Source organism: Hippocampus zosterae, chromosome 2 (assembly GCF_025434085.1).
Source record: "Hippocampus zosterae strain Florida chromosome 2, ASM2543408v3, whole genome shotgun sequence".
Classification (NCBI taxonomy): domain Eukaryota; kingdom Metazoa; phylum Chordata; class Actinopteri; order Syngnathiformes; family Syngnathidae; genus Hippocampus; species Hippocampus zosterae.
In genome coordinates, this window is record NC_067452.1 from 38,743,537 (window position 1) to 38,757,822 (window position 14,286).

Consider the following 14,286-nt stretch of genomic DNA (forward strand, 5'->3'; position numbering starts at 1 on the left):
CGGGTTCGATTCCAGCTCCGGCCTCCCTGTGTGGAGTTTGCATGTTCTCCCCGGGCCTGCGTGGGTTTTCTCCGGGTGCTCCGGTTTCCTCCCACATTCCAAAAACATGCGTGGCAGGCTGATTGAACACTGTAAATTGTTCCTAGGTGTGAGTGTGGGTGCGAATGGTTGTTCGTTTCTGTGTGCCCTGCGATTGGCTGATGACCAGTTCAGGGTGTCCCCCGCCTACTGCCCGGAGACAGCTGGGATAGGCTCCAGCACCCCCCGTGACCCTAGTGAGGATCAAGCGGCTCGGAAGATGAATGAATGAATGAATATCAAATCGAATTGAAACCTGGATTGGATTATGTGATCTAATCTGATTTTGGTTTTGAACAACCAGTGTTCAAGAATTCATCCAAATCCTGATCTAAAATCAGTTCAAAGGACCTTAGAACAACCGGGCCCAAACGTTTCTTTCTCAATTCAGGATTTTGACATTTTTGTTTATTTGAAGAGAATTGCTACAAACATGCTTGGCAGCGATAGAGGGCCCTGTTTTTAGTCGCAAGTGCGGACAAGCGTTCTTTAGAATGAGTGCCTCATTGTTGCGGTGATATGACACCACCCCGGTGTGAAATATTCCAGCAACAATTTTTTTTCTTGGCTCTTGGGATGCGAAGGTATGACAAAGGTGTTGATTGACAGTTGATCATGGGCGTGGTTTCAGCACATACGGACACGCCCACGGAGTTTGAGAGCAGAGAGAAAGGCTTGATTTGGATTTCTTTTTTTCTTTACTCTTTAATTTTTTGGGGGGGGGTTGTCAACTCTTCTCTGTGGTGTGTGTTTAGAATCTGTATTTGTTTTCACGCAGGGTTGTAGGTCCCTGTGAAAGGTGACTTTGGCCCCTACCGTAGCAATGCCACAAAATGAAAGCGCCAAAAGTGAAATGAAATGAAAGTGCCCCTCTTAGTCACGGTTCCTTAGAATCCGCATCACTTTTCTCCTCGGGGGAAGTTCAGGTGTATTTGAGAATGGGTGCTATGCTCAGGTGCTTGGAGAAAAATGGATTTCTGAGCAGTATTTGAAGGCGGGTTCTAACTCAGAACTAAAGGGCAAAAAAAAAAAAAGGATGTCGTGAAATGTCTCCTCCTCTTTAGTAGCTTTGTGATTGTGATTGCATGTGATAGACTTTCAAGATTACAGAGCTTTTTTTTGTGTGTTTTTTTTTAATCATCGGTCTTCCTTCTTCCGGGCTACAACATGTAATTTTAAAAAGAACAACAAATCAGTTGACCCATACACGGTGCATCTGCCCTGTCATTTGTGATTGTGCGCGTGTTATTTTTTTTATTTCCGTTCCTTTGAGCAAAGTGTGCATTGTTGTGCGTGCCGAGTGATATTCTTGTCATGGCAAATCAAAGAAGCATTCTTACAAAAGACTCGAGAAAGTACGAGCGGAAGGCTCATCATATTGAACATTCATTCATTCATCTTCCGAGCCGCTTGATCCTCACTAGGGTCGCGGGGGGTGCTGGAGCCTATCCCAGCTGTATCCGGGCAGTAGGCGGGGGACACCCTGAATCGGTTGCCAGCCAATCGCAGGGCACACAGAGACGAACAACCATTCGCACTCACACTCACACCTAGGGACAATTTACAGTGTTCAATCAGCCTGCCACGCATGTTTTTGGAATGTGGGAGAAAACCGGAACACCCGGAGAAAACCCACGCATGCACCGGGGAGAACATGCAAACTCCACACAGGGAGGCCGGAGCTGGAATCGAACCCGGTACCTCTGCACTGTGAAGCCGACGTGCTAACCACTGGCCTACCGGGCCGCCCCATATTGAACATGATGTTTGTATTTAGATGTATGACCTCAAAGGGCTGTACCAAAAAAAAAAAAAAAAGAATCATAGAAAGTATACGAGCACTGATCAAATGAGCAGAATACAGCGAAATAAAATACAAAAGTTGAAACAAATAAAAGGGGCACAAAAGAAAAATTGGACAATCTCAGTTTGTGGCGAAATCTAAGTCAACCGGGTGTGACTTCCGAAGCGGTTGATTTAAATCTCTTCAAACAAGCACAGCTGTGGATTGGATAAGCAATTTTAGTCACTGGTTTAAGTATTTATTAACAAAAACAAACAAAAAAAAACAAACAAACAAAATGTCAAGGCAATCATTTCACATGGCGTAGATTCAGACACAATTTTAAAATGGGTTTGTAGCTCGTGATGGAAACCAAAGTCAATTTCTGTGAAACATTTGCAAAGAAATATTGGCATTAATATCAACCAACGCCACGACTCTGTTTTGTCCAGCAGCAAAGCACGCTTCCTTGACTACGTATCGCTTAGTCAGAAACAGCAAGTGTTCCTCACACCAGCTGGTCTGAGTACTTCAAACAAGAAAGCGTTCATTCACTTGAATGCATCTTGTATTCACATATGAACGCGTTCTTATTTAATTTTATTTAAGACAATACCAAACCGGACGTGCCGTCAAAATAAACTGTTCAATACCAGCTCAACATTTTTAGATAAACACTAAACAGCTTGTCTCAAGACAGTACTGTAACTCTGCATGTTTAAAATAAATGAATGAATGAATGAATGAATGAATGAATGAATGAATAAATAAATAAATAAATAAATAAATGAGGCCCAGTAGTCCAGTGGTTAGCACGTCGACTTCACGGTGCAGAGGTTCAATTCCAGCTCCGGCCTCCCTGTGTGGAGTTTGCATGTTCTCCCCGGGCTTGCGTGGGTTTTCTCCGGGTGCTCCGGTTTCCTCCAACGTTCCAAAAACATGCGTGGCAGGCTGATTGGACGCTCTAAATTGTCCCTTGGTGTGAGTGTGGGTGTGGATGGTTGTTCATCTCTCTGTGCCCTGCGATTGGCTGGCAACTGATTCAGGGTGTCCCCCGCTTACTGCCCGAAGACGGCTGGGATAGGCTCCAGCACCCCCGCGACCCTAGTGAGGATCAAGCGGTTCGGAAAATGGACGGGTGGATGGATAAATGAATAAATGAATGAATGAATGAATAAAATTCAAGTCACTGAAATGATATCACCGTTAAGAAGTGAAATCAATACCAAGCAGTCTAGCCCAACCTCGGCGTACAATGTAGCTGTACCAAACTTTCCCATGCTTGCTCGGTCCTGGCCCATTATTACAAAAGTCAAACCAAGCTAATGTATTTTTCAAAATTTGTCATTTGTCTTTTTTTTTAAACATAAATAAATAACATAACTCCACTCAGAGTTCATTTCAGAGCACCTGATTAAGGCACTGAGAGGAAAGCGAAATTGCCGTATTTTCTGCACCGAAAGGCGCTTCGGATTATAAGGCGCACCTTCAATGAAAAAACGTGGGTGGCTCAAATGAGCATTGCTGTATGCCATTTTTTGCAAGGGATCGAATCGCTATAATCTTGACGTTAGCTTCCGCCATTTTCTTATAGACCCTGTATCCCTCACAATATACTTACCGTATTTTCCGCACTATAAGGCGCTTCGGATTATAAAATGCACCGTCAATGAATGGACTGTGTTAAAACTGTTTTCATACATAGGGCACATCGCCTTATAAGGCTCATAAAATAAAAGCTCCAATATTGGCAGCGTTTCCGCTCTGCATCCAGAATCAGAATCAGAATCATCTTTATTGGCCAAGTATGTAGAACACACAAGGAATTTGTCTCCGGTATAACACGCTGCACTAGTATCATCGTAAACAACAAAATCATTTAACCATTTTAGAGTATACCAGTAGTTTTGTAGTACCATTTTGTGGTGCAAGAAGAGTGACTATGTCAGTGACTGTTTAAGGAGTTAATGGCTAGAGGGAAGAAGCTGTTTAAGTGTCTACTGGATTTGGTGCGCATGGATCTGTAGCGTCTGCCTGAGGGGAGTGGCTGAAAAAGGTGGTGGGCAGGGTGCGGGGGATCTAGGAGGATTTTCCGCGCCCTTGTCTTGATTCTTGCAGTGTGCAAGTCCTCAAGAGTGGGTAGGGCGGTGCCAACGATTTTTTCCGCCGTCCTAACTGTCCGTTGAAGTCGGATTTTGTCCTTTTTTGTGGCGGCCCCAAACCAAACCGTGATGGAAGAACACAGGATTGATTCGATGACTGCTGTGTAGAACTGTCGTAGCACCTCCTGTGGCAGGCCATGCTTCCTCAGCAGCCTCAGGAAGTACATCCGCTGCCGGGCCCTTTTCAGGATAGAGATGGTGTTGACTTCCCACTTCATGTCCTGGGAGACTGTGATTCCCAGGAACTTGAAGGTCTCGACGGTTGACACAGGGCAGTTGGATAGTGTGAGGGGCAACTGAGGAGAAGAATGTTTCCTGAAGTCCACGATCATCTCTACAGTCTTGAGCGTGTTCAGCCCGAGGTTGTGTCGGCCGCACCAGAGCTCCAGCTGCTCCACTTGTTGGCGGTACGCAGACTCGTCGCCGTCTTTGATGAGACCGATGACCGTGGTGTCGTCTGCGAACTTTATGAGTTTGACAGCTGGATCTGTTGAGGTGCAATCGTTTGTGTAGAGAGAGAAGAGCAGTGGCGAGAGGACACATCCCTGTGGGGCTCCAGTGCTGGTGGTGCGTATTGATGATGTTGTTGCTCCCAGTCTCACCTGTTGTGTCCGTCCCGTCAGGAAGCTGAGGATCCACTGGCAGATCGCAGGGGACACACCGAGGTGGAGTAGTTTGGGGGTGAGGAGTTCCGGGATGATGGTGTTGAACGCAGAGCTGAAATCCACAAACAGAATCCTTGCGTAGGTCCCTGTGCTGTCGAGGTGCTTGAGGATGTAGTGCAGACCTATGTTGACTGCGTCTTCCACAGACCTGTTTGCCCGGTAGGCAAACTGGAGAGGGTCTAGCAGGGGTCCAGTGACGTTCTTTAGGTGGTTCAGCACAAGGCGTTCAAAGGACTTCATGACCACAGACGTCAGGGCGACAGGCCTATAGTCGTTCAGTTCCGATGTTGCCGATTTCTTGGGAACTGGGATGATGGTAGACTGTTTGAAGCAGGATGGGACCTCACACAGCTCCAGGGATCTGTTGAAGATCTAGATCCACTAGTTGGAGCTATGCGAAAGGGAATACAATACGATACAGCTTTATTCATGTAGAGCCTTCACAACCGCTGCAGCTGGAACAAAGCTATGAGAACTGGTCATAAACATGGACATATAAATAGAAATGGCATTACAAAACAAGAGATGAAACACAAAGGTTATGAAGACAATTGATTCAACAAAAAAATCACACAGACCTTGTGGGCTCACATCCACAAGGGGCTAAATATCCTTAGAGGTTATGCTTGTCTCCTATTTTTGTTTGTTTGTTTTTCAGAACCCTTTTAGGTTACAATTGGTTCCCGCTAATAATCACCACTAGATGGCATCAAACACTAACAGGCAATATAAAAAGACTGTACCACCATATATAAGGCGCATCGGATTATAGCCCGCGCTGCCGGCTTCTGGAAAAATTGAATGCTTTTAGGTGCACCTTAGCGTGCAGAAAATACGGTAAATATAAAATGTCCACAAAATAACACAGTACTTACAGCCTACCGTGTGTCTGTATTAAGCCTGAAATGACAACCCTGGAGGAACGGAACAGAAATGCTTCAAGAAAATATTATGACAATGTATATTTTTAAAAAACAAAAAAAAACACATGATATTTTTCACACACGTGTGTCTCGCCCTTTTTAATCCTTAGCGTAAACAAAAATCCACATTTTAAAAACCTCTGGTTGTATTACATTTCGCCATTGCGAACATCAGAACACATTTTTCTTCGAGCCACTGTTTGTTAATCACCGAGGGCAGACTCACATGCCGAAAGTGGGTCACGACCCATCCGTTCAGAATCGCTATACTGTTCCTTGACGGAGAGAGGTTGCCTCCAATTGTCTAGCACGTTTTTTTTAGATGGAAATGTGACAACCAACATGCTCAAATATAATGCCAGTGTCACAGACGATGTGTTTCAAACCCTAATTCTGAGTTTTCCACTTCAATATGGGCCAGACGTTGAACCAGCTATAAGGAGATCCTGCGGCGTTTGCTTCGTTTTGTGTGCTAGAAGAGCCAAGTGTTGTGACAGGCAATAAATAAAAAATTCACGGTTTGTGCAGGAATTCATTGTGGTATACCCATCTTGGCCACCGGGGGCAGTATAATCTTGTCATGCAGATGCAAACAAAAAAGACTTTCACAGCTGCTGTAATAGGCCCGGTAGTCCAGTGGTTAGCACGTCGGCTTCACAGTGCAGAGGTACCGGGTTCGATTCCAGCTCCGGCCTCCCTGTGTGGAGTTTGCATGTTCTCCCCGGGCCTGCGTGGGTTTTCTCCGGGTGCTCCGGTTTCCTCCCACATTCCAAAAACATGGCATGGCAGGCTGATTGGACGCTCTAAATTGTCCCTAGGTGTGAGTGTGGTGCGAATGGTTGTTCGTTTCTGTGTGCCCTGCGATTGGCTGGCAACCGATTCAGGGTGTCCCCCGCCTACTGCCCGAAGACGGCTGGGATAGGCTCCAGCAACCCCCCGCAACCCTTGTGAGGATCAAGCGGCTCGGAAGATGAATGAATGAATGAGTAATATTCACAGTTTTTTTTCCCCATAGAGGATAAAGAATGTATCCATCTGAGTATTATGTTGCCTGTCTACATTCCATTCTTTGACATAGCTCGTATGTCTATCATGACATGCAAATGTGAATAATTGTTAGCAGCAGTAGTTCAAAGTGTCGGTAACATTGTCCAGATAAGACCCGAGCAGCCTCAGGCTGGATCATGTTGCGATTGAAATGCAAATGGCAAACGCGCCCCTTCATTGATATTCAGAAGACTTAGCTGTTATAATCAGTCAGAGTGAGAACAATGGACGCCATCCTCGTTGAAGGAGAGCGGCGACGGCGGCGGGCGCTGCGCAAGCCTCGCATTCAGCCCCGTCACTCGCCATTGGGGACAATTAATGAATTATGTACCACATTAACACAAATACTGTACAATGTCGGTTCATGGAGAAAAAAATAAAAATTTCCAAGCCTATTATCTTGCTTGAACGATAAGCAGCAATTGCAACTGACAAAAGTGTTGTCGCATTTCTCCTTTAACCTTTGATGTTGTTTTGCTACCATGCAGACGTGGCCGCGATCCCTTCTCCATATATTCATTCATTCATTCATCTTCAGAGCCGCTTGATGATCCTCACTAGGGTCGCGGGGGGTGCTGGAGCCTATCCCAGCTGTCTACGGGCAGTAGGCGGGGGACACCCTGAATCGGTTGCCAGCCAATCGCAGGGCACACAGAAACGAACAACCATTCACACTCACACTCACACCTGGGGACAATTTAGAGTGTTCAATCAGCCTGCCACGCATGTTTTTGGAATGTGGGAGGAAACCGGAGCACCCGGAGAAAACCCACGCAGGCCCGGGGAGAACATGCAAACTCCACACAGGGAGGCCGGAGCTGGAATCGAACCCGGTACCTCTGCACTGTGAAGCCGACGTGCTAACCACTGGACTACCGGGCCGCCCCCTTCTCCATATAGTCGTTGGAATAATCATTACATTTGCAAGCACTCAAATCAGGAGCGAATGACGGAAACCCCCGTGACTGTATCCAAACTGCTTCAAGCAAATAATCTCCTGCTGTAAATATGATGAAGCGGTGAACAAAAAAAAAAAAAAAAAGAACACTCATCTCTCATACTCCAACATGTACGTAACCATGACATTACCCATGATGCATCCTGGTGTCTTTTTCCTCTTTAAATGTGCGCTTTGCTGTGTTGACAGTCACAATGACAGTTTCGGGGGTCATTTGTTTGCTTCCCTGGGTTGAAAAAAAAGAAAGGGCACATCAATTTTTTTTGCCAGAGCGACTCCAAATTGCTTACTTGAAGGGTCCTATTACACTCTCGGGCGGGGCCAGACGACAAACACTTTGACTTGAATATCTGTAGCCGATTGGGCCGTTTGAGATTGAGGCCGTCAAGATCAACCCTTTCATGGACAGCGGTTAACACAATGGACAGTTTACCGTGTTACCGGGTAACAGGGTGCATGAAATGGTTCGAGTGTTGGTTTGAAAAGCATGTCACCAAAAGGTGTGCAACGGAATGAAGTGAATTCATTCATTCATTCATCTTCCGTACCGCTTGATCTTCACGAGGGTCGCGGGGGGTGCTGGAGCCTATCCCAGCTGTCTCCGGGCAGTAGGCGGGGGACACCCTGAATCGGTCGCCAGCCAATCGCAGGGCACACAGAGACGAACAACCATCCACGCTCACACTCACACCTAGGGACAATTTAGAGCGTCCAATCAGCCTGCCACGCATGTTTTTTGGAATGTGGGAGGAAACCGGAGCACCCGGAGAAAACCCACGCAAAACCCGGGGAGAACATGCAAACTCCACACAGGGAGGCCGGAGCTGGTATCGAACCCGGTACCTCTGCACTGTGAAGCCGACGTGCTAACCACTGGACTACCGGGCCGCCTGAAGTGAATTCATTCATTCATTCATCTTCCGTACCGCTTGATCCTCACGAGGGTTGCGGGGGGGTGCTGGAGCTTCGGGCAATAGGCGGGGGGACACCCTGAATCGGTTGCCAGCCAATCGCAGGGCACACATAGACGAACAACCATCCAGGCTCACACTCACACCTAGGGACAATTTAGAGTGTTCAATCAACCTGCCATGCATATTTTCGGAATGTGGGAGAAAACCGGAGCACCCGGAGAAAACCCACGCAGGCCCGGGGAGAACATGCAAACTCCACACAGGGAGGCCCGGAGCTGGAATCGAACCCGGAACCTCTGCACTGTGAAGCCGACGTGCTAACCACTGGACTACCGGGCCGCCTGAAGTGAATTCATTCATTCATATCGTCCAGATTGCTGGCAGGAGACGGAGTTGCGCCTCTTGTAAGCTTCGGGACAATCTCCAGACATCATATTTGATCAAACTGAGTTCAAGCATGTTGAACCCTTTAGCTCCTGATGATGCTGTTGTGCTTTGTTCTTGCCTGCACGCAGCTTTAAATCCCCACCGGGAGGCTTTCAGAAGCGGAGCGTTTTGTCTGCCCATTAATGGTCCGCAGGGTTTTGGTTCAGGGGGGGAAAAAAAAAATAAAAAATACAAAAAAAATACCCCAGATACTTTCACCCACCCGCACACGATTAGTATGCCCTGTACAGATTGGCCAGGCCTGTGTCAAAAATAGAGCAGCTGCATATTTTTTAGGAGGGCTTCTGGCATGCTTGGGAAAAGCCATCGTGCCACTTCTTGTTGATTCAAAGTAATTGTTTCGATTAGGCAAAGGACAGTTGCGGTGACTGATGTTGATGTGATGTCGGACCCGGAATGACTCACCCCGGCTGAACGGCTCTGTTTATTCCCCGGCTTGCTATCTCGGGCAGTCATCAGATTCGGATCACGTTTGAAAAGCTACTGGCTTGTCCTGAAATGAAGTTGGATGATAAGTAGGATGTGTCCTGCCTGACTATTGCGATGTCCTTGAAGATCACCTGTGAAGTTATTTCTTAAAAAAATAAAATAAAATTTTTAAAAATCGGTGGTCTTTTTGCTGCGTCCGAGTTTAACCCTTTCAGAGACAGTCGTTCCAACAGTTCTCATGTTATCAGGTTACGAGGTGTATGAAAGGGTGAATAATTTTCACTTCATTTTCTTTCATAAGGAAAACAAGGTTAATTTATCTCTGATAAGATGTCAAAGTCTATCTATCTATTTTCCGAACCGCTTGATCCTCACTAGGGTTGCGGGGGGTGCTGGAGCCTATCCCAGCTGTCTCCGAGCAGTAGGCGGGGGACACCCTGAATCGGTCGCCAGCCAATCACAGGGCACACAGAGACTAACAACCATCCACGCCCACACTCACACCGAGGGACAATTTAGAGCACTCAATCAGCCTGCCATGCATGTTTTTGGAATGTGGGAGGAAACCGGAGCACCCGGAGAAAACCCACGCAGGCCCGGGGAGAACATGCAAACTCCACACAGGGAGGCTGGAGCTGGAATCGAACCCGGTACCTCTGCACTGTGAAGCCAACGTGCTAACCACTGGACTACCGGGCCGCCTGGACTAGTTATGTGTCATGTATTTATGGCAAAATAAGTCTATCCCTCTTTGGGTATGGATTACCTCGTCTGAATAAACACTTGATGACCTTGAATCTGATATTTTGAGGAGTAATGTCATTGGGAGTAAAAATGAGCCTGAGGTCAACAGCTTGGAAAAGTTCACCGCATTTTCCTCACTATAAGGCACTTTGGAGTATAAGGCGCACCCCCCCAATGAATGGCATATTTTAAAACTGTTTTCATATCGAGCGCGGCGCATTATAAGGCGCGTAGAATGGAGGCGACAAATGTCAAAGTGTCAAATGTTTTTTGTGTCCGTTTTGGCACATGTTCCGGTGTTTCGCGTGACTGTGATTGAATCACAACTATTGTCTAACGCAGCGGTCCCCAACCTTTTTCGGCCCACGGACCGACCGGTTTCATGTCGGATAATATGTTCAGGGTGTGGCGGATAAATACAACAAAGAAATATGATATGACCTGCGTGAAAACGGTGGTATTTTCTAATCATAATAAACATGAATCGTGACACCGCGAACATCCGATCTGGCTGCAACACTCTCTGGTTGCTGTGTTTAAACGTGCCTTCAAAATAAGATAAACCGCAAATACAAAGTGCATGAAAAATACGACTCACCATCGCCGCGTATTATGCAGAGTGGGCTTGGTGGGTGGGAGTCTCCCGTTGAGATAAATCCGTATTTTAAGTAGGACTCCTGATACTTTTTCCCGGAAGTCGTCGGCTCCTCTTCTGCCTCCTGGCCGGGCCTTTTCCTCATCCCAAAGAAACTTTCCAAAGACGTTTACTGTTGTTGTTTTTTGTTTTTACTCATTTTGCTACCTCTTTGGTTTCATTTTAGTCAAGTCAAGTCAAGAGTATTTCTCGAGCACTTTCAAACAGCCATCGCTGCATACAAAGTGCTGTACATGGAGCGATTTAACATACACAATAAACAGTAAGACGAATCGGTAATAAAGGCGGTAGAAAGCACCAAGCAGTAAAATCAAGAACAAATCTAAGTCATGCTGAGTCGAACGCCAAAGAATACAAGTGAGTTTTGAGGAGGGCTTTAAAGATTTTACCCCTAACCTCTCACATGACTGTGAAGCGCGTCAAGAGTGACGTACTGTCGACGGATGTATCAAGAGAATCCCGTCATTTTTCAAAATAAAACATCTGTCCGATCCCGAAATGAATACAACAGAAGAAATGCTAAGTTATTTATTCTTTCTGTGCGGCCCGGTACCAAATGACCCACGGACCTATACCGGCCCGCCGCCCGCAGGTTGAAAACCACCGGTCTAAAGTATAATAGATACTGTATGTCGTACATGTTGGTTTGTTAAAGAGCATTTAACATGGTTCCGCACTCACGTTTACCCTCCTATTTCAGACCCCCCCACCCCATCGAGCTGGAGCTGAAGGCAACTACGTCTGAGCTCTTCTTCTCTCCTGGATGTTCGAACCCGAGCGAGTCAGGATGGCGAATGCTGAGCAAGCCGCGTTGTTTTGCCAGGACGCCGTCTCTGTCCCCCAGCTTTTAGCCTGAGGAAGCGACAGGAAACAAAAGGGGCGTTGAGGAACCCCCCCCCCCCCCCCCCCCCCCTTGGGGTGGACTTTCACACAACGCCGGATTTGGCTCAACACAGCGGGGAGCATGTCTGCTTGCAGAGGCCTTCCATGGACGTGTTCCATCATGGCTTTCCTGCTGCTCTGGATGGGATTCGTGTCCATCTGTGCGCTCGCAATCAAGGGTCAACAGCACCCCGTGGTCACCACCAACTACGGCAAGTTGCGGGGAGTGAAAGTCACACTCCCCAATGAGATCCTGGGACCGGTGGAACAGTATTTGGGGATCCCGTATGCATTGGCCCCAATAGGGGAACGGCGCTTTCAGGCACCGGAGCCCCCCATGTCCTGGCCGGGCATCAGGAATGCCACTCAGTTTGCTGCCATTTGTCCGCAGTTTTTGGAAGATCGCTTCCTACACAACGATATGCTCCCCGTGTGGTTCACGGCCAACTTGGATACACTCGTAACGTACGTGCAAGAGCAGAGCGAAGACTGCCTTTACCTAAACGTCTATGTGCCCACTGAGGATGGTAAGTGCCATATTTGTTTTATTTTTCATGGGGGGGGGGGGGGGGGGGGGATGGTCCATTAACGCTTGCATGTATTAAGTGATACCTCTATTCACGAACATCTCTTCATATAAAATGTTCATGTTATGAAACGTTTCAACAGGAAAATTATTCCCTCTTGTTACGAAAGAAATTTCAAGATACGAAAGATAAAAATACAGTCTGGGCTGCAACTCGCAGCTCCGAGTTTCCTGAACGCAACATACTTAGAGCTGCTCTGCCATTGGTTAGAACCGGGCATCATCCTGGCACCCCATTGGCTAAGAGGGACTTCTACCGTATGCGCGTAGATAGATAGTTAGCTTCGATAAAGCGTCCTCGTCATTGGCTAGGAGGTGTTCCGATGCTTTTACGTAAATCATCTAGAAAAAGTGTTCACCAGTCGGGGCGATTGCTCACCAAGCTGACGTTTGCCTCGGACATTTTTGAAGGATTATTAAAAGCAAACGTCCTTGGATCCAAAACCACTGATGAAAGAGAACATGAACTAAAGAAGGCAAAAAAAAAAAAAAAAAAAACGAGGACGCAGTTAAAAGTTAAATGACCATAATTTTTATGCTTTGCTCTATTATTTACATGATGCGCAACTGTCATTTAATCATGCAATGATCATCCACTTTGTCTGTTCACCGGATTGTTAGTTCTCACGTTACGTAACCACTTGTGGGTGCAAGTCGGGGAGCGGGCAGTTGTGTGAAGACAGTTTGCAAGAAGGAAGCCTGTCTAGTTGTAACGTTAAACAGCTCAAAAAATCCAAATGTACAGATCAATAATTTTGTCAGACAGTTTGCGACTGTTGCCTCAACATTGTGGCAGGGAGATGGTCAAATCAATGGTTGAAGATCAGCGGGTAAATTGACAGGCCATACATACAGTAAGCGCTCCCCTTTCGCTTCCCATCATCTTTTATTTCCCCCAATCCGCACGGCGATTTGGCGTTTTGTAATAGCCTGTCAGTCAAGGATCAGGGGAAAGATTCGCAACGCAACGTCTCACATGGATTGACAGATTCAGTGACATATACTCTTGATACGAGTGGAGAGTTGAAAACAAATGTCCACTGAAGAGAAATAGCTGCTCTCACGGCGGCCTGTCGCGCTAAAAGGCAAAAAAAAAAAAAAAAAAAGCAAGTGCTGGAGTAAAAGTAATACTGGAGGAAGTGATGTTTTCGGCTGGATTTAAGATAAGATATCCTTTATTTGTCCCACACTGGGGAAATTTACAGCCTCCAGCATCAAGAATGTAGGTAGAAAGAAGAAAGAAGAAAAAAAAAAAACAATCACTGTTCAATTAAGTGCAATATAAACACAAAATGGATAAATCGCAGTGCTATATTTACAATGCAGTTCCAAAGTGCCGAATTCTGATAAAGTCCCTCCGTCTGTCCAATTCCATTTCAAGTGACTCATATCCAACAAAGCACATGTGCAATAAACAACAATACGAGTATTAACGTTCAAGTGTGCATTGAGATGAACGAGGAGAACCTTGACGTGACTCCAAATTTCCAACAAAAAAAAAGAAAAGTTAAGGTATGTTATTAAAACTTTGTAAACACCTTTTGTGTGCCGTCGTTCTATGGAAAGGTCAAGTCAAGTCAAGTCAACAGTATTTGTAGAGCACTTTCAAACAGCCATCGCTGCATACAAAGTGCTGTACATAGAGCGATTTAACATACACAATAAACCGTAAGACGAATCGCTAATAAAGGCGGTAGAAAGGAACAAGCAGTAAAATCAAGAACAAAAAGAAAAAGGTAACATAGGTGTTGCTTATGTGTGTACAAAATGGGTTTTCCTTTAAAAATCTAGTGGGTGGGGCTTATAATCAGGTGTGCTCTATGATCCGGAAATTACGGTATTCATTCAAATAGCACCTATTTTACTTAAAAAAAAAAAACCACACACACATGCACGCACAAAGTGCTTCGCAGAACAAGTCACCTGAGGGGAAAAAAAAAAAAATCCTCTTATCCAATGTCAGTCTGTGATCCCTCATTCCCTGTGCCACCCTACACTCCCTTCGCCCCCACG

General features: G+C 46.1%; 1 protein-coding gene across 1 annotated transcript in view; it reads left to right on the top strand.

Moving 5' to 3' along the window:
- Window positions 1-11,312: 11,312 nt before the first annotated feature.
- nlgn4xa (neuroligin 4 X-linked a) overlaps window positions 11,313-14,286 on the top strand; it is a 59,010-nt gene continuing 56,036 nt past the window's right edge. Inside the window, exon 1 of the mRNA XM_052059205.1 lies at window positions 11,313-12,214. Within this exon, the coding sequence (XP_051915165.1) occupies window positions 11,770-12,214 (445 nt within the window). The 5' untranslated portion in view covers window positions 11,313-11,769. The remainder of the gene's footprint in view (window positions 12,215-14,286) is intronic.